This window comes from Rhinoraja longicauda, chromosome 1 (genome assembly GCF_053455715.1).
Source record: "Rhinoraja longicauda isolate Sanriku21f chromosome 1, sRhiLon1.1, whole genome shotgun sequence".
NCBI lineage: Eukaryota > Metazoa > Chordata > Chondrichthyes > Rajiformes > Arhynchobatidae > Rhinoraja > Rhinoraja longicauda.
In genome coordinates, this window is record NC_135953.1 from 21,101,766 (window position 1) to 21,122,228 (window position 20,463).

The window sequence follows — 20,463 nt, forward strand, 5'->3', positions numbered from 1 at the left end:
GTGTGAGTTGTTAATCACTCGTTGTAAATGTTGCAGATGATGGGAGGGGCAATAGATTAAACGACAAAAATACTACTTGTTTTTCAATTTAAACTAGATTCATGATGTAAATCAGAAAAGTTTTACTGTCATCAGGAACTTACCGAAGGAGCTGTGCATTTGTTTTTACACTAAAGTTATGCATCGTTTACTGTAAAAGACAAGTTGGTCTCATAAGGATCAAAATGTTAACTGGTTTATTCTTGTCTGACACTAGCAACCTTATTGTATAATTTAGTCTAATATTTGTTTGACCTTCATTTTCTTGAAATTATGCTTACATGGATTGAAGATATATTTACACGGATTAATTCATTGATAGAGGAAATGCATGAGGAAAATATTTTTGAATGGATTGATGATACATGATCTCGTCATATTTTGATGGGCTAAAACAGACTAGAATTACCCTGTTTTGTCATAATGTACTGGACATTGATTGCCAATATAATTGTCAGCTTTTAAGTGACCCCGTTAAATGAAATTTAAATCAATAAAACTACAATTATTTAAATTGTACAATTTAACGAATAGAACCACTGAAACGCTGCATCTGCCTCACATAGTTGTGAGGTATCTTTTCTTGACTTATCCCTTTTTATTATGTAGCGTGGAAATAGGCCCTTCGGCCCAATTTGTGACCACTAGTCCCACGTGCTGGCGTTTTACCTATATCCCTCTAAACCTGTCCTATCCATGTACATCATGTATATAAATCAGGGTTGGAGCCTATTGCATTGAACTCAATTTGGCTTTCTGTAAAAATTATGTAATAGACTGTCGTATTTGAACTGCATGCAAGTTTAAATATCATATGAAAATGAAAATGGAACATTTTCAAATGAAAATGGTCAACAAGGTGCAATAACCCTCCATTAAATTTGTATTTGAGGTGAAAACAAATGATTGGAAAAACTCAGCATACCAGGCAGTGGCTGGGAAGAGAAGCCGTCAACATTTAAAGTCTGAGTCATGACCCTTTGTCAGAACTAAAAAAGATAAGGATTTGAGGTGGTGTTTGGATAACTCCATCCTGCAATACACAGTTATATATTTTGAGGTTGCAATTTATTTTTGAAATATTAGATATCAAATGTGGGAAATAGCTCAGCCATACATTTTATAGTTGGCATCATTTCAGTGCTTTGGGCATTTGCATTTACCCAAACTAGATGGTAGTGTGAATTTTTAAATTAATCAAAGACTGACAAGTTGTAACTTTGAAAGACTCAAAGTCTATGATCTGCAGGGATGCTGACTGATCCACTGAGTTATTCCAGCATTTTCGGTCTTTATTTGGTATAAACCGGCATCTGCAGTTATTACAAGCTGTAACTTTAATTGGATTGTAAATAAATATTTACTCTTTGAAATGAGTAGGAAGTATTGCTCATTGTGTATGAAATCTAACTTTAATCTACTTTAAAGCATTTTTTTGCTAAGGCGGTTTATTGTCCCATTTAATTTTAAATTAGCCACATTGTCATTATCAGTTCTGCTTTCTTGCTTGGTAATCACTGAACTTTTTTTCCGTACATTGTCTAATTACTCAGAAAAAGTTGGTATCTTGAAAATTAGCACAAAAAGGCTGTTTCCATTTGATTTAAAGCTAGAATTTTAATGTACACCAAAGACTTGATGACATAATCTCACCTGAAGTTCCAAAATAATTCACGGAAACAAAGACAAATAGGTGCGAGAGGAGGCCATTCAGCCCTTCGTGCCAGCACCGCCATTAAATATGATCATGGCTGATTGTCTAAAATCAGTCCCCTGTTCCTGCTTTTTCCCCATAATCCCTTGATTCCTTTAGTCCTAAGAGCTAACTCTAACTCTCTTGAAAACATCCAGTGAATTGGCGTCCATTGCTTTCTGGGGCAGAAAATTCCACAGATTCACAACTCTGGGTGAAGAGGTTTTTCCTCATCTCAGTCCTAATTGGCCTACCCCTTATTCTTAAACTGTGACCCCTGGTTCTGGACTCTCCCAACATCGGGAACATTTTTCCTGTATCTCGCCTGTCCAACCCGTTAAGAATTTTATATGTTTCTATAAGATCCCCTCTCATCCTTATAAATTCCAGTGAATACAAGCCCAGTCGACCCATTCTTTCATCGAATTAACCTGGTGAACGTATGCTGCACTCCCTCAATAGCAATAATGTCCTTCCTCAAATTAGGAGCCCAAAATTGCACACAATACTCTGGGTGTGGTCTCACCAGGGGCCTGTACAACTGTAGTAGGACCTCCTTGCAGCTAAACTCAAATCCTCTCGCAATAAAGGCCAACATGCTTTCTTCACTGCCTGCCGTACCTGCATGCTTACTTTCAGTGACTGATGTACAAGCACACCCTGGTCTCGTTGCACCTTCCCTTCTCCTAATCTGACACAGTTCAGATAATAATCTGCCTTTCTGTTTTTGCCACCAAAGTGGATAATCTCACATTTATCCACATTATACTGCATCTGCCCACTCACCCAACCTATTCCAATCCACGTGCAGCCTCATAGCATCCTCATCGCAGCTCTCACTGCCACCCAGCTTTGTGTCATCCCCAAACTTAGAGATGTCACATTTAATTCCCTTGTCTAAATCATTAATATATATTGTAAATAACTGGGATCCAAACGCTGAGCCTTGCGGCACCCCACTAGTCACTGCCTGCCATTTCTGAAAAGGATCTGTTAATTCCTATTCTTTGCTTCCTGTCTGTCAACCAGTCTCTATCCATGTCAATACCCTACCCCCAATACCATGTGCTCTAATTCTGCACACTGATCTCTTGTGTGGGACCTTGTCAAAGGCTTTTTGCGATTCCAGATACACCACATCCACTAGCTCTCCCTTATCCATTCTACTTGTTACATCCTCAAAAAATTCCATAAGATTAGTCGAGCATAATTTCCCCTTCATAAATCCATGCTGACTGACCGATCCTGTCACTGCTTTCCAAATGCGCTGCTACAACATCTTTAACAATCGACTTAAACATCTTCTCCACTACCGAAGTCAGGCTAACTGGTCTATAATTCCTTGTTTTCTCTCTCCCTCCTTTCTTAAAAAGTGGGGTTACATTGGCTACCCTTCAGTCCACAGGAACTGATCCAGAGTCGAGAGAGCATTGGAAAATGATCACCAATGCATCCACGGTATCTAGGGCCATCTCCTTGAGTACTCCTTGCAGATCATCGGGCCCTGGGAATTTATCTGCCTTCAATCCCAACAGTTTACGTAACACCAATTCCTGACTAATGTGGATTCCCTTCAGTTCCTCTCTCCCACTGGATCCTCGGTCCCCTAGTATTTCTGGGAGATTATTTGTGCCTTAGTCAATCTTCTGGATAAAATTTAATCTGAGACTCTGGTTTATTCCTCGCGTCGGGTGCTGTCTGTATGGAGTTTGCACATTCTCCCTGTAAGTGCGTGGGTTTCCTCTGGGAGCTTTGTTTTCCTCCCACATCCCAAAGACGTGTGATTGTAGTTAATTGGCCTCTGCAAAAGTGTCCTAATGTGCAGGGAGTGGGTGAGAAAATGATATAACGTAGACCTAGTGTGAACGGTCAGTGTGGATTTGGGCCTGTTTCCATACTATATTTTGTTTAAAAAAGTCTAAATAAAATAGCATGAAGCTTTGGAATTAAAGTTTATTTTATTGGTACCAGAAACTATTTACTTGCCTTGAGACGCAACACCAGGCTGAACAATGAGTAATGGGCTTTTGATCAGATGGCAAAGTTCTTATGTTGGTCTCATTGTGTGTTGCTGCCATGTGCTCACAAGCAATTTACGAGTTAATCGGAATTTTTCTTATTTCCACTGTGGAAGTTCTTTTGTGCTTCAAATATCGCAGCTGCTTTCCCAGTTTAGGTTATCTGGAATGAGAATAAAAGATTGAGTTTTATATCATAATCTACTTTGCCTGCTTTGTACTGTTTGGTAATGTTGAAATTGAGTCATCAATGTATCCAAGATATTGCTTTTCCTCTGAAAAGTTGTCTATTAGTTATACTTGGCTAATGACGCCATAGATAAATGTTGTTACTTTACAAATTAAGTCCATATTTTATTATTTAGCACATATAATTGGATAGGTTACTTTAAGTTTTTTTCCTGTTTATGTACATTTCACCATGTTAATCAATGATTTGTTTGAAATCTTGTAATATGCATTGTCTTATTTGAATAGACTACTTGGAGACACAAAAAACTGTAGATGCTGGAATACTGAGCAAAACACAAAGGCTGAAGGAACTCAGCAGGTCAGGCAGCATCTGGAGAGGGAATGGACAAGCGCCCTTCGTCAGACCCAACGCAACATGTCACCTGTTCATCCCTCCCCAAATTCTGCCTGACCCACTGTGCTCTTCCAACACTTTGTGTTTAGGTAAATGAAAGAGTTTTTTTGGTTTGTTTAATGATAACAATGAGTGAATCCGAATATTTTTCAGATTTGTCACAACATTGCTTACTGTCGTTACAAAAATTGTATAATCAGTTATACAGTCATTTTGGGTACTTGCACATCAACAGACAAGGGTTTAGATTAATAAAGTCAAGATATAAGTTTCCCCACGACTTCATATCTTGTTCTTAATATGTTGGTGCCCTAGCTCGTCAACCACTTTCAAATTAACACCACAACATTAAGGCTTTTGTTTGCTACAAAACCGTTTAATAATCTGTGCTTATATCTCTTTGTTCACCTGAAGCTGTTTGAAATTGGTAACATCAGGAGAGCATGGCTCAGCCCATCCGACTTCCGAAGAATGTAATGGGGAGTTCTCGGCCAACGGCACAGGAATTGATTAATCCCATTTCCATGAAACAGGTTCCAGAGATCCTTGGTATTAAGAAGGCTCAAAATGGTGAAGTGGATTCTGAGCTCTCCATACTGACTGATAAAGCTGTTACACCTTTAACAGCAGCCCTACAGGATGGTGTCATACATCGATTAAATGGACACGATGCAAGTTCTGCTTGCAGGGCGTCGGACAAATTAAAGGATTTAACTTCTCTTATGTTAAATGGAGATTCTGCCGTGCCAAATGTAGTTGAAGAATCACCATCTCAACATGCAGCTTCGCTAATTGAATGCTTTTCAGAAAATAGAGGGAATAAAACACCACCTCAAACAACACCCAAAAAAAGTGGTTCACCGGAGATTAAGTTGAGAATTACTAAAACTTACTTAAATGGAAAGCCCCTTTTTGAATCTTCACTTTGTGGGGATCTTCAAATAGGTGACTTTGAGCCTGCACAGCAGGAGCAACAAGACGAAGAGCAAGAAAAAAATCAAGACAAACGGAAAAGAAAGAAAAGTGTGAAGTATGATGCATTGCTTGAGCAAAGTCTTTCTGAGCTGGCACTTGTATCCAAGACATCCAGTTCTCCTGATGAACTAGTAAAGGTGAGTGTGGTTAATTGTAGTTATTGTTATTCAGTGGACAACAAATTTACAGCCAAATAATTGTTTTTTTTTAGAAATATGATCCGTTCGAGCATTTCTGGTATTAAATTATCCGCATTAACGAGTTTTTACTTCTATGTTTGTTACATTATGGAACAAACATCCACAGTCTTTATTTCCATAATTAATTTAATAGTACCATTAAATTCATAAAATTAGTTACACTCGTTAATGTTCTTAATCATATCTAAGTTGCAGCTTGGCACAGCAAATAGATTGGTGTATCTGTAGGCAGCATGTATTTCAGTGAAGCAATGGCATGTCATGGGGTATTCAATCCTCCAGTATGAACTCTTTCCTATATCATAAATTCAACATTTATTTATTCTTCTTTATGTGAGTGTTAATATGTTAACTGCAATTTACTTCAACAACAATAGTTCACTGAAGCACAAACTGTAGCATTAAAACTCTTTGAAGTAAAGTTCACTTTTAAATGTCATGCAACTACAGTAAACTTAGATCGTTGAAGCCTTTTAGAAATACAAAACTTTCAACCACGGACAACGTAGTTGGTGTTGTGTTATTACCTTTCCGGCATCTGGTGCCGAGTTCCTATGCAGTCTTTGGAAAGCGTGCACTTTTTTTTTTGTCATTCCAAATTTGAAATGTTCTTGCTAATGTCACAAGCAAATTTACACTGATTAGGTTTACTGCCATTCTGTTAAATGTGAAAATGATGTTGAAACTACTATGGCAAAATATTGCTGTTACTGAAAATTTGGGGGGAGGTGGGGACAGAAAATGCTGGAACTGTTGAGTAAATCAGGCAGCTCCCGAAGCTGAAGGGTGGTTTCAGCATGTTTTTGCAACACTGACTGTAAAACCTGGAACCTGTGGAAATTTATAACTACTTTAATGGATGTTTGGCTAATGCTGTTTGTGGTTATGTTGGTCGATCTGAAAGTGTGGGTGTTTTGTAAGCCTTTCCTAAATTTTCAGCAAATATAATTTCTTGTCCTCTTTTGGGTGTTGTATTCTAAGTGGTTCCCACTGAGTTTATCTTAATGTAGATTTGCATTCCTCAGACCACAATAAGTACCTTTCACAGGTCCATGTTTGTTTTGTAAAATATGTTTAAAAAACAAAATTATGCCTTTTTCAATGGTAAAAATATGAAGTGATTAAATGGTGTGATTTAATTTGTACTTCATATTAATTTTAAGATTGCGGAAGCCCATGTTTAACGTGTAAAAATTGCTGAAAGTGGAAAGACAAGCTTTTTAAAATAAATATAGGATTTCATTATTGATTGCTTAGTTCACAAGAACAAATTTGCATTAATAAGTTCTGGCCTAAGCCACTTGCCGGTCAATATTGTGGGAATTAAAGTTACCCACCGCGACAATGCTATTGCTTGTGCATGTTTCCATAATCTATCTCCTTATCAGATCCTCGGTCTCCTGCTGGAAAGAAAACCACTTCAGAGTGATGATGCCGTTCTTGTTGTGCCTCCATGGATAAACCTTCCAGTATATAATTTCTGCCTGCAGCATAATGCAACTACTCCACCTTTTTTACTTCTCTCTAATATTTGAAACATCAAAACCCTGGAATGAGCTGCTAGTCCCATCCCTCTCGCAACCAAGTCTTTGTCATGGCCACAACATGAGTTCCATGCATGTAAGAAAGGCAATGGGGAACTTGAATATGCAAGTAGAAAATCAGGTTGATAGTGGATCCCAAGAGAAGCAATTTGTGTAATGGCTGCGAGGTGGGCTCTCAGCAGCTCGTGGTCAAATCCTCTAGGGAAAAGGCAATTCTGGATTTGTTGTGCAATTAACCTGACTTGATTAGGGAGCTTAAGGTAAAGGAAACCCAAGGCGGCATTTCAGTTTGGGACAGTTAATGGAAGGGTCTTGAATTCAATCGAGGTGGTTATCGACAATAGGTGCAGGAATAGGCCATTCAGCCCTACGAGCCAGCACCGCCATTCAATGTGATCATGGCTGATCATTCACAATCAGTACCCCGTTCCTGCCTTCTCCCCATACCCCCTGACTCTGCTATCTTTAAGAGCTCTATCTAGCTCTCTCTTAAAAGCATCCAGAGAATTGGCCTCCACTGCCTTCTGAGGCAGAGAATTCCACAGATTTACAACTCTCTGACTGAAAAAGCTTTTCCTCATCTCTGTTCTAAATGGCCTACCCCTTATTCTTAAACTGTGGCCCCTGATTCTGGACTCCCCAACATTGGGAACATGTTTCCTTTCTCCAATGCCTCTAGGTTCTGATGGTCTTAAGGTGTACAAAGGTGGATAAATCTTCCGGCTCCGATTGGATATATCCAAGAACTCTGTGGGAAGCTAGAGAAGAAATTATAGGCACCCTGACTGAGATATGTGACTCATTAGAAATGGGTGAGGTGCTGGAAGACTGGAGGGTGATTAAATGTTTGGCCTCTATTTTAGAAAGATTGCAAGAAAAAGCCTGTGAACTATAGACTAGTGAGCCAACCGTCTATGGTAGGCAGGTTACTGGAGAGTATTCTGAGGGATGATATACATGCATTTGGATAGACTGGCTGATTAGGGAGAGTCAGCACAGTTTGTATGTGGAAGATCGTATCTCACAAATCTGTGTTTTGAGGAAGTACTGAAAAGGTTGGGGGCAAAACCAAAGACACTATCTACAGGAACTTCATCAAGACATTTGATAAGGATCTGCCTGGTACACTGCTCTTGAAGATTACATTGCATGGATCCAGAGAGAGCTGGATAGAGAATTGGCTGCATGGGAGGAAGCGGGGTAATGGTGAATGGTTGTTTGTCCGACTGGACGCTTGTGACTAGTGAGATGCCTCGAGGAGCAGTGCTGTGCCCTTTGCTGTTTGTGGTTTATAGCAACGATTTGGGTGAGATTGTACATGGCATGATCAGCAAATTTGGAGATGACACAAAAGTAGTGACATCGTAGATATTGAAGAAGGCTGTTCAAATTACAGCAGGATCTTAATCAGTTGGACAGGTGGGCTGAGAAATGGTTAATGGAGTTTAATAACTTGGAGATAAGTGTGAGGTCTTGCATTTTGGGAAGTCAAGCCAGGCCAGGAACTTCACAGTGAATCGCAGGGCTTTGGGGAGTGTTGTAGAGCAGAGGGATCATGAGTGCAAGTACATAGTTACTTGAGAGAGTGATGTCACGGGTAGAAAAGGTGGTCAAAAAGGCTTTCAGCACTTTGGTCTTCATCAGTCAGAATATTGAGTATAGAAGTTGGGATGTCATGTTACAGTTGTGCAAGACATTGGTGAGGCTGTATTTGGAGTGTTGTGTTCAGTTTTGGTCACCCTGTTATGAACAATATGTTATTAAACTGAAAAGGGTGCAGAGAAGATTTACGAGCATGTTGCACAGGGGGATGAGGCGTGATCATATAGAGGTGTATAAGATCATGTGGGAATTAGATATGGTAAATGCACAGTCTCACCCAGAGTAGAGGAATCAAGAACCAGAGGACATCAGTTAATGGTGAGGGGGGAAAGATTTAATAGGAATCTCAGGGACAGCTTTTTTACACACATGGTGGTTGTATAGAATTATCTGCCAGAGGATGTAGTTAAGGCATGTACTATTACAACATTTATAAGACATTTGCATAGGTACATGAATAGGATAAGTTTAGGATAAGGGCCATATGCAGGCTAGTGGAACAAGTGTAGATAGGGCATGTTGGTCATCGTGGACGAGTTGGGCCATAAAGCCTGTTTCCATGCTCTGACAACGGCAGTGATCACAATATAGAATTCAACCTGCAGTTTGAGGGTGAGAAGCTGAATGCGAAAGTATGGGTAAAGATAACTACAGAGGCATGACGGAGGACCTGGGTAAAGTTGATTTGAAGGGGAGACTAGCAGGAATGACAAGATTTCTGGGAGTAATTCGAAGACTCGGGATCATTAGACAATAGGTGCAGGAGTAAGCCATTCGGCTCTTTGAGCCGGTACCGTTTCATCCCAAAGAGGAAGAAACATACTAAGGGGAGAGTGAGGCCGTATGTTGAAAGGCTGGAGCGATTGGGCTTGTATACACTGGAATTTAGAAGGATGAGGGGGGATCTTATTGAAACATATAAGATAATTAGGGGATTGGACACATTAGAGGCAGGAAACATGTTCCCAATGTTGGGGGAGTCCAGAACAAGGGGCCACAGTTTAAGAATAAGGGGTAGGCCATTTAGAACGGAGATGAGGAAGAACTTTTTCAGTCAGAGAGTGGTGAAGGTGTGGAATTCTCTGCCTCAGAAGGCAGTGGAGGCCAGTTCGTTGGATGCTTTCAAGAGAGAGCTGGATAGAGCTCTTAAGGATAGCGGAGTGAGGGGGTATGGGGAGAAGGCAGGAACGGGGTACTGATTGAGAGTGATCAGCCATGATCGCATTGAATGGCGGTGCTGGCTCGAAGGGCTGAATGGCCTACTCCTGCACCTATTGTCTATTGCCACTGTCAAAGGAATTCAAAGATGGCATAAATGCAAAGGAGAAGGCAGAAACATTGATTATTGATTATTGAGAAGCTTTTAAAAACCAATAGAAGGCAACTAAAAAGGCCATAAGGGAAGAAAAGATTAAATATGATGGTACGCTAGGCAACAATATAAAAGAGGATGTCAAAAGTTTTTTCAAATATATGAAGGGTAAAAGAGATGCAAGAGTGGCATTAGGCAAGTGAATTTTCCGTGTTTTTAAAATCCATTTTCCACGCCTTTTGCATGATTTCCGTGTTTTTCACTTTGCCAAATAAATGGAGAAATCGGATCGAAAAAATGAAAGAAAAAGAAACGATGTGTAGACTTGTAATGAACACTAAGCTTCCACTGGAGGTCGCTCGGGGTTCCGTGAGAGCCCCCCCCCCCCCCGGAAGTCTCCCCGAAAATGTGGCACCTAGGCTGGGCAAGGCAGCCAATCTCAACCTCATTGGGACTTCCATGGCCAATTTGTCAATTCGGCCACTAGGGGTTCCGCGAGAAATCCCCCGGCGCCCTGGAAGTCTACCCGAAAATGTGGCACCTAGGCTGGGCAAGGCAGCCAATCTCGGCCGATTGGTGGGTTGAATTTGCAACCTGCGGCCGGGGCTCTGGAACTCCAGCCCAACTGGAGCCAGAACATCTATCCACACTTCCTTGGCCAACTGGATAAACCAGCAAAGCTCTGGAACCAAGCGTGCCAGAAAATCAATGGTGGAACTGTAATGAGTAAATATTAAATTTAAGTGCAAGATTATATAACAAAATTAATTAAGACAGGGTTAAAATATAAAACACAGCAGAAAAGTCAATTACCACCTTTTTGGGCTGATTATCAATTAATGTGCGAATTTACTTCAAAATGTTATTAGTATACAGTGACATATTCACATTATTTTGTAATGTCCGTTTTCATTTTGAAATGCACTAAAAGAGGCTTGAAACTGGTAATTTTATGTGTATATTTTCAAAAATGCCCCAATTTTTTTGACCTCCATTGTACTCGGCGCTTTTCCTCTTTTTTTTTAACCTCACTCACATGCCTGTGGCACACATCTCAAGCCCTCCCTCCGGCACCAGCTCCTTAGCCATGAATTAAATTAAACCATCTTTGTCTTGCCGCACTAGCATCGGCAAGTGTACTTATCCTGTGATTACAACGCAGGAGGTCCTGGAGTCATAAGTAGAGACTGCAGATGCTAGAAGAGAGAATCAGTTACAGTTTTAGATTAATATTTTTTCGTTAGAAAACAATTCTAGATGCAGTGAAAAGGGGTAAGAAAGAGCAGGGTGCATGGATTTGTCTGTAGTAGGACTGAAGACCAGAAAACATGTAAAGAGAATGATTGTACAGGGCAAAAATACTGTTTTGGAAAAAAAAACAAGACTGGAATGAAGGAAGTATAAATGGAAGAAGTTGAACGTTTCTGAATTTACCAAAGGATATCTGAACTGAGAATCTGAAATAATGTTGATTTGAACTTGTTGTACTCAGTGTTAAGTCCAGGTGGCTGTCATGTGTTCAGTTTCAGTTTTAGAAAAATTGCCTTGTAATGGAAATGTACTGGAGATGCTAGAAGTCTGGCAAAAACCCCCAGAAAATACTGTTAAACACAGTTTGATCTATGGTGACCTGAGCTGCACGATTTTAAAACTCAGATCTTATGTGTATATTTGTGTGTATATCTCTCTGAGAGACATGTGACATGTGGACCTGCAGCCAAAACGGTAAACCATAGCGCTGCATTTTTTGCGTCACCTTAATCACCACTCTCGCGGTGACTCTTTATAACAAGTTTCATTTAAATTGGTCTTATATTTTTTAAGTTAGAGACATTTTAAAGTTCAAAAATCTCATTTCTAAACACATTTTTCCAAGGGCTGCTGTGCATATGACATCACCATACGGCACGCACAGACTCTCTCTTCGCTCGCACAAACAAGATGAACGCCGTTAGCGGAGCCGCCCGCCCGCAATCAGGGGCTCCTCTCTCCCATCGCTTCTCTCCTCCCCTCGCTTCTCTCTCCCCTATCCTCCACACCCGCCGTGAGTAATCCCAGCTCGGCTAGGCCCCAGCCGCCGCCGCGCTGCCCGTCTTCAGCAGTCCGCCGCTCCGGGAGAGTAAGAGTAGGGGGAGCGGGGAGGGTGGGAGGAGGAGAGAGTGGGGGTGGGAGGGAGAGTGGGACTGGGGAGGGGGACAGCGGGGGTGGGGGGGAGGGGTTTGGTGGTGGTGGGACGAGAGAGTGGGGGAAAGGGGGTTGGTGGGGAAAGGGAGGGTGGAGGAGAGTAAGAGTGGGGCTGGGTGGGGGGGAAGAGAGATTGGGGGAAATGGGGGTGGTGGGGGAGGAGAGAATGGATGGGTGGGGGGAGGAGAGAGTGGGGAAAAGGGGTCGTGGGGAAAGTGGAGGTGGGGGAGAGTTAGAGTGAGGGTGAGGGAGGAGAGAGTGGCCTCCTCGGTCACACCCTCTCTCCTTCCCTGCCCCCCCCCCCCCCCCTACGAAGAATGGGCCCACTTTATACTACTACTAAAGCTATATATATATATATATATATATATTTATCCGTATGTAAATATATGTTTTTCTGTGATTTTGCCAAAACGGTAAACCATAACGCCACACTTTTTGCACCACCTTAATCACCACTCTCGCGGCGACTGTTTCTAACAAGTTTTATTTAAATAGGTCGTATATTTTTGTAAGTTGGAGAGGTTTTAAAGTTAAAACAGTTCATTTCTAACCGATTTCTTGAAGGTCTTCAGTGTGTGACGTCACAATGGGACCCGTGCGACTGTGAGAGATGATATTTATATACATAAATATATTTGTATGTATGTATATCTCTCTGAGAGACACGTAGACCTGCAGCCAAAACGGTAAACCATAGCGCAACAATTTTAACGCCACCTTAATCACCACTGTCCTGGCGACTGTTTATAACAAGTTTTATTTAAATTGTTGTATATCTTTTAAGTTAGAGACATTTTAAAGTTTAAAAATCTAATTTCTAAACACATTTTTTCAAAGTGCTGTGCATATGAAGTCACGGCCTACAGCCTATGGCACGGCCTCTCTCCTTACTCGCACAAACAAGATGGACGCCGTTAGCGGAGCCGCCCGCCCGCAATCAGGGGCTCCCCTCTCTCGCCTCTCTCCCCTCACTCTCACACCCGGGGGACACTCCTGAGCAGGAAGGAGATGGTCAGACTGATGGTCCACTCATTCTTCCCTTCAACCCACAGCGTCCTCGAGTCCCACCTCCTGCCTGGGCCCAGCACTCCGCACCGTTATCGCACACAAGTGGGCAGCTTCTCCTCCTTCAGCGGCCGCTTCCACCGATGGCGGCGTCGACGAGGGCCGCTGCCACCGACGGCCCCGTCGCGACTTCAGAAAGATGGCGTCCGCTCTTCTCCTCCTCACGCTCGGCCATGTTGTGCGTACCTCCCGCCGTGCCTCTCTCCCCTCCCCACTCTCCGAGACCCGCCGCCCGCCTCGAGTAGTCCCACCTCCGCTGCCCCCACTCTCCCCTCACCACCACCCCCCTCCCCTGCTGTCCCCCTCCCCAGTCCCACTCTCCCTCCCACCCCCACTCTCTCCCCACCCCCCCTTTCCCCCACTCTCTCCTCCCTCACCCCCATTCTCTCCTCCGCCAGCCCCACTCTTACTCTCCCCCTTTCCCCACCTCCCCCCACCCTCACACCCCCTCCTACTTCCACCCACTCAGCCCCCACGTCCACCCCTCCGTGGAGCCGTTGGTGGCGAAAGGCACTTACCGAGCGTGCAGGGAGGAGGAGGGAGCGCCGGACTACTGGAGAGGCGGGCAGCGGAGGTGGGTCTACTCGAGGCCGCCAGCGGTGGGTCTGGGAGAGGGGAGAAGCGAGGGGAGAGAGGAGCCCCTGATTGCGGGCGGACGGCTCCGCTAACGCGTCCATCTTGTTTGAGTGAAGAGAGAGGCCATGCGTGTGCTATGGTGACGTCATACGCACAGCACTTTGAAAAATGTGTTTAGAAATTAGAGTTTTAAACTTTAAAATCTCTAACCTAAAAAATATGCAGCCAATTTGAATAAAATTTGTTTTAAATAGTCGGCAGGAGAGTGGTGATTAAGGTGGCACAAAATTTGTGGCGCTATGGTTTACCGTTTTGGCTGTAGGTCCACATTTTCAGACAGATATATATATATACATACAAATATATATACATACAAATATATATATACACTAGCAAAGCGGGCCCGTTGGGCCCGTCCCCACACCCCCCATTCTCTCCTCCCCCAGCCCCACTCTTACTCTCCAAGTGTGCCCGTTGGGCCCGTCCTCCTGATCTGTGTATGTCAAGTGACCACTATAACTTTCTTTTTTTTTTCTTCCCTAATCAGATGTGCAGCACTTTGGTCAACATGGGTTGTTTTTAAATGTGCTACACAAATATAATTGACTTGACTTGACTTGCAATAACAAAACAATCAGCGCTTTTCTGGAAACTTTTCGAAACAATGTAGCCGTCACAAGCTGAAAACTAAATCTGCACCGCAGCGCCCCCCTGAAAAAGGGGGGGGGCAGCGCTTTAAAACCTCTGTAACTTAAAAAACACGCGACCAAATTAAATGAAAATATCACGGCCGAGCGAGCGCGAAATTGGCGATTGAGGCGGTGCGAAAACCGTCGCGCTACGGTTCGCCGTTTTGCTGCAATCGCTGTTACGAATATATCAGGCCAAACCACAAAAAAATATGTACACAAGATCTGAGTTTTAGTAGTATAACTAGCGAAGAGGGCCCGTTGGGCCCATTCCCACACCCCCCATTCTCTCCTCCCCCAACCCCAATCTTACTCTCCCCACACCCCCCCCTTTCCCCACGACCTCCCCTTTTCCCAGTACCCCTATCTCCCCCACCACCAAGCCCCCTCCGGACGACCCCTGTTGTCCCCCTCCCCAGTCCCCATTCTCAGACCCCGCCACCATTCTCTCTCCCCCAGGCACACTCTTACTCTCCCCCACCCCCCCTTTCCCCTACTCTCTCTTGCCCCCAGCACCAACAGGTCCGGGGGGGGAGCATCAGTGAAAGGTCCGGGGGGGGGGGGGGGGGGGGAGCGCATCAGTGAAAGGTCCTGGGGGGGGTGGTGGATAGCGGGGAGAGGATCTCCCGGGTGTGGGAGAGAGGAGAGAAGCAAGGGGAGAGAGGGGCACAGAAACACAGCAGCGCCACGCTGAAAGCCTTCAATAAATCAGAAGGAGGGGGGTGCATGGGCATTTTGACGTCACACGCTGAAGGCCATGGAAAAAACGGCTGGAATTTTTTTTTTTTACTAAAACCTCTGTAACTTAAAAAATATACGACCGAATCAAATAAAAACATCATTTTCCACCAGCGTTCAGCGTCGTGATTAAGGCGGTGCAAAAATCGTGGCGCTACGGTTCACCGTTTTTGCCGAAAATCAGCCGAAAAAATGAGAGATTTTTCTTTTGACTTTTAAACCTCTGTAACTTAAAAACTATACGACCGAATTAAATAAAAATATCATTTTCGGCAAGCGTCCAGCGGTGTGATTAAGGCGGTGCAAAGATTGTGGCGCTACGCCTCACCGTTTTGCAGAAATCAGCCGGAATCACTGTTACAAATATACATACAAGTCAGAGTTTTAGTAAGATTAGATAGATAGATATATATACACAAATATATATATCTATACACACACAAGATCTGAGTTTAGTAATATAATAATATATACTAGACAAAGTGGACCCATTCCTCGTAGAGGGGGACAAGGAAGGGGAGAGGGTGTGACTGAGGAGGCCACTCTCTTCTCCCCCACCCCCACTCTAACTCTCCCCCACCTCCCCTTTCCCCACGTCCCCCCTTTTCCCCACCTTCTCCCCCCACCCCCCATTCTCTTCTTCCCCCCATTCTCTCCTCCCCAACCCCACTCTTACTCTCCCCCACCCCACCACCCCCCTTTCCCCCACTCTCTTCCCTCACCACCAACCCCGCTTTCCCCCTCCCCAGTCGCAATCTCCCTCCTATGCGTGTGTGTGTATATATATATATATATATTTACATACACACAGACATACATACAAGACCTGAGTTTTAGTAATATTTCGATTATATACAGATGATATTGACTGCAGAAAACTGACTACAGTTTTGGATGAATGCTGCACTGTCTGAACTGATGTATTTCATGTCTATCTGCTCAGATACATATTTCTCTGTATATTTGCTAAATACTCTGCTACATTTCTAACTTCCACCAGTACTAACTCTGTGCCAAAGATACTAGAGGAACAAGATGGACCACTCCGTTGAAATCGCCTATACTGAAGTGTAGTACGCAAAGGAGTCATTTTAGTAGGCATAACCCGCCATCCGTTATGCCTCTCGCAATGTAATCAGTGTTTTGGGGGAACAGTATGTGATGATACCATTAAAATATATCTCATCTATCAATTCACAGATTTTTGTTATTTTTCTTTTAATGTTTCTGCAAGTTTCTGCCTACTAAAATGGCGCCATGATGTACTACGGTTTTTAGGGTCGAATGGTCTATCTTGTTCCTCTAGTATCTTTGCTCTGTGCATCCACAGTTCCTTGGCCGTAAGGTAGACACAGAAAGCTGGAGTAACTCAGCGGGATCAGACAGCATTTCTGGAGAAAAGAAATGGGTCTCGACTCGAAACGTCACCTATTTCTTCTCTCCAGAAATGCTGCCTGACCCGCTGAGTTACTCCAGCTTTTTGTGTCTATCTTCAGTTTAAACCAGCATCTGCAGTTCCACCCTACTCGTTCTTGACCTGAACTTTGGCAGCTGGTATTTCAGCCTCCGGCTCTGGGTTTCTTCTTGCTCCTTTTGGACACTTCCTGAAACCCTTTTTTTCCCAGGTATTTGATCATGGAGTGGTTTTGATATCAAAATTATTAAACAAATACAAATTGTCGTTTTTGGCTCTGGGTTTACTCTTATATATTGCCCATAATTGTGTTAAAGCATTCTAAACATGTTGTGAAGCCTTGCATTAGGTGTTTAAGGTTGTGAGAACATTGTTGTAACAAATCAAGATGAAATGTAAGGATTTCAAAAAAAAACTTTTCCTTTTTTACTTGACTTGAATAGCAAAATTGCAATTATATAAATGGTTTCTCTGGCAAGAGGTTTTAAAAAAAATTAAAAGTTCCCATTGGCCTTTCAATTGCCAATGATTTATCGCTACAGCTTTTGAATTGTGTATGGTAGTTTGCAGGAAACATATTTCCATCATTGCCTTTTTGAATTCTTGCACTTTCTTTGCCTTATTGAATTTGAATATCTTCTTGAAGTCCGAGTTATTCTAAATGCTTTTTGCAGCCACTTGTTTCGCCCATTTTATACCCCATATCACTGTATCATCTCGTTAAATGTGGCTTTGGATCAGCAAGAAATAGCTTTGACAAGCGATGCTTATTCTTTGGAACTATCAGAAAGGGTTAAATTCAATTGGACATGGACGATTCCATGGCTAAAAATAAAATTGACACGTTCAAGTTTTAATAGTGCAGCCTTTTGAAACTCTGCATTGAGCATGTCAAGCCTCAAATGGTCCCTCATTTCAATGAAGCTGCATAAATCAGATTATATTTTCGTTAATCAAAGTTAAAAGTTTAATGCTTAAAAAAAAATAGAACAAAATGGCACATTGCTCTTTCCTGTGGATTTCTCTCCTTTGTTTTGAAAGACTGGATTTATCGAGTCCACGATGCGAGGCAGCAGCTCTACCAGCTGTGGCACCGTGCTGCTAATTACAAAATGGCTGGGAGATGGTCCTGTTTTTTTGGTGGCCAGTCTTTTTTCTCTTGAATAGTACAATTGTCTTGTACCTGTTATGACTGGAATGGACTATCGAGAAATTATTCCTACAATGCAACTAGTGTAGCTGCTGGCTCTTAGCACTAGAGATCCAAGTTTGATCTTGATCTCGGGTGCTCTCCGTGTGGAATTTGCAGGTTCTCCCTGAGACAGTGTGGATTTCCTCCGGGTGCTTGGTTTCCTCCCAAAGATTATATGTTAATTGGCCTCTGTAAATTGCCCTAGTGTATCGGGAGTGGATGAGAAAGGAGGATGACAGATATCGTGAGAACGCGTGATCGGTGGTCTGCGTGGACTCAGTGGGCCGAAGAGTCCGTTTCAACAACACATATTGATCAAAATACTCAACGGGTCAGGAGCTTCTGTGAAAAGAGAAACAAGAATTAACCCTTCATATTGAAGACCCTGTGAAAACTAGAAAAAAAGAGTTCTGATAAAGAGATTTTGACATAAAATGGCAACTCTTTCAACAGATGCAAGTATTTCAACTGCTGAGTATTTCCAGAATTTTCCGTTATATTTCAGATTACGAGTTTCGGCATTGGTTTTTATAATGTATTATGACTTTAAATACCTTCAGACTTCTCTTTACTTCAAATGAACTTCTTGAACAAATAAGGCCCCATGTTCAATTTCTTGGTCTGTGCTCAATTTGCTAGCTTCAATGAGTTTTGAATTCTGTCAGGTCAAACTTCTATTTTTGATTTTAGAACTGGTCTGCTGCGGCCTTTGCCTGAATTATATTAATATTTGGGTAGGATTAATCAAACAGAATAGAACTTCATGTGATCATTCATTTAGAAAAGTTCTTCATTACATTGGAGGGAAATTGAATTTTCTTTTGAGGCTTTATCTTCAAAGATGAAATGCACTGTTACTCAAAATTAACAATGCTTCATTTTGTATGGGAATAACTAATTGGGGATTTTTCCAATCACTTTAAACAATCACGGAACTTTTTTTTCCCCGCAGTGTTAATCCCTTCTAATCATCTTAACGATGAAGCATGATGTGACCCTTTGAACAAAGGCCACACTGCGTCAGATTAGTCTTCCTGATTAATCTTAGCATTTACTCTTATTGACAGGCTATTGGAATTTGTGAGGTTGGAAACATTTATCGTGATCCATACTAATTGCACTTTCTTTGATCATTCATGTTTCTACCATTGATGCTATGCTGATTATCCTTTTCCAGTTTATTTTTCCTAAAACTAGCAGTACTCTTCAGCCGTTAGTAGAACTGAATAATTTTATAATGTATGAAGTGAAATCACTTGATTCCAGCTGCTTCAATAATGGAGATTACTTAAATCGTCCAGTTAAATGTTCACTAGTATGCATGACAACATGGGTGATTGCTCAAGACTACAATTCTGTTAAGCGTTCATTTAATTGAGGAAAATGAAATATGCTTTAATTAAATAATGAGTTCCAGTAAGATCAGAGAGTACTATATTATCACTGCATTTAGAGAATGTAATGAAAAATTGAGGGAAAATGTATCAATGACTCTGGTAATCAATAGAAGTAGGTTATTAAATCTTAGTTTTGAATATCAACAGCAGTATTTGCTTCTCTAGAATTTTCTCTTTCAATTAATGTGTGTGATTTTTTTTTCTTTCCTTGCTCTTGGGGAGGGGGGAGGAAGTGTTGATTTCTTAATTACTGTTTACAGCAGCACTTTTGAGTTTTGGAACTTGGTTACATTTTTATCAGCAGCAAAAACTGATTGTCGTTATTTGTCATCTTGCTTTTATTATGATTGCACTAGGATTGAGACATGAGATTTCTGGAAAAAGTCATGGGCTGTTTTTGTTTATGGAAGAGGGACTCAAATGTTTAGATGTGTAATTCAAATGGATTGTGTTCATCCGCAGTCAACTAAAGCAAATGTAGTATTTTAGCAAATGTGGCATTTAGCTATTTATAGTTTGCTCTAGGTATAGAAAGAGAATCAATTTTTATAAACCACAAAATTAATGTGTTCTAGTTGTCCAATTTGGCTCTTTTTGTGGGGTAATGACCTCCAAAATCGTGAAAATGTACATGAGCAATGTGTGTAATATATCAATTTACGTTGCTAGTTAAGTTGCTAGCTTAACAGCAGTTTTTCTTAAGTTTTAAAAATTACGTGGTTGTACAGATAAAATCTTTAGGTCAATGATGTGCATATGTGGAAACATCAATCAGTTGAAGCTGCTGTAGGTCATACCTCGTGCTCCATCATTCAAAAGAATATCTGATCTTTTATTTTGTTTTAATTTTGCTTCTTATTACCATCCATAGTGTCTAGTTTGGTTTATAGATACAGCATGGAAACAAGCACTTCAGCCCACCGGGTCCACACTGACCATTGATTACCTGTTCACACTATTTCTCTGTTGTCGCACTTTCCCACTCCCTACACATCAGCGACAATTTACAGAGACTAATTAACCTACAAACCTGCACGTCTTTGGGATGTGGGAGGAAATCGGAGCACCCGGAGGAAACCCACACTGTCACTGGGAGAAGGTGCAAACTCCATACGGACAGTACCCGTGGTCAAGATAAAACCCAGGGCTCTGGTGTTGTGAGCAGCAGCTGCGGCACTGTGCCGCCCTTAATCATTGTACTGTAGAACACGGAAACAGGCCCTTCTGGCCCATCTT

At 42.1% G+C, this 20,463-nt stretch overlaps 1 protein-coding gene across 8 annotated transcripts in view; it reads left to right on the forward strand.

Moving 5' to 3' along the window:
• Positions 1–20,463, forward strand: part of nsd2 (nuclear receptor binding SET domain protein 2) — a 110,387-nt gene that overhangs the window by 1,526 nt on the left and 88,398 nt on the right. For 6 of the 8 annotated variants that reach the window (XM_078415346.1, XM_078415250.1, XM_078415435.1 and 3 more), the window contains one exon: positions 4,751–5,448. The exons of 1 other annotated variant lie outside the window; for it this stretch is intronic. In XM_078415346.1, the coding sequence (XP_078271472.1) occupies positions 4,780–5,448 (669 nt within the window). In that variant the 5' untranslated portion in view covers positions 4,751–4,779. Of the gene's footprint in view, positions 1–4,244; positions 4,426–4,750; positions 5,449–20,463 lie in introns of those variants that run through there. One more of the 8 variants, XM_078415661.1, reaches the window with a different exon arrangement.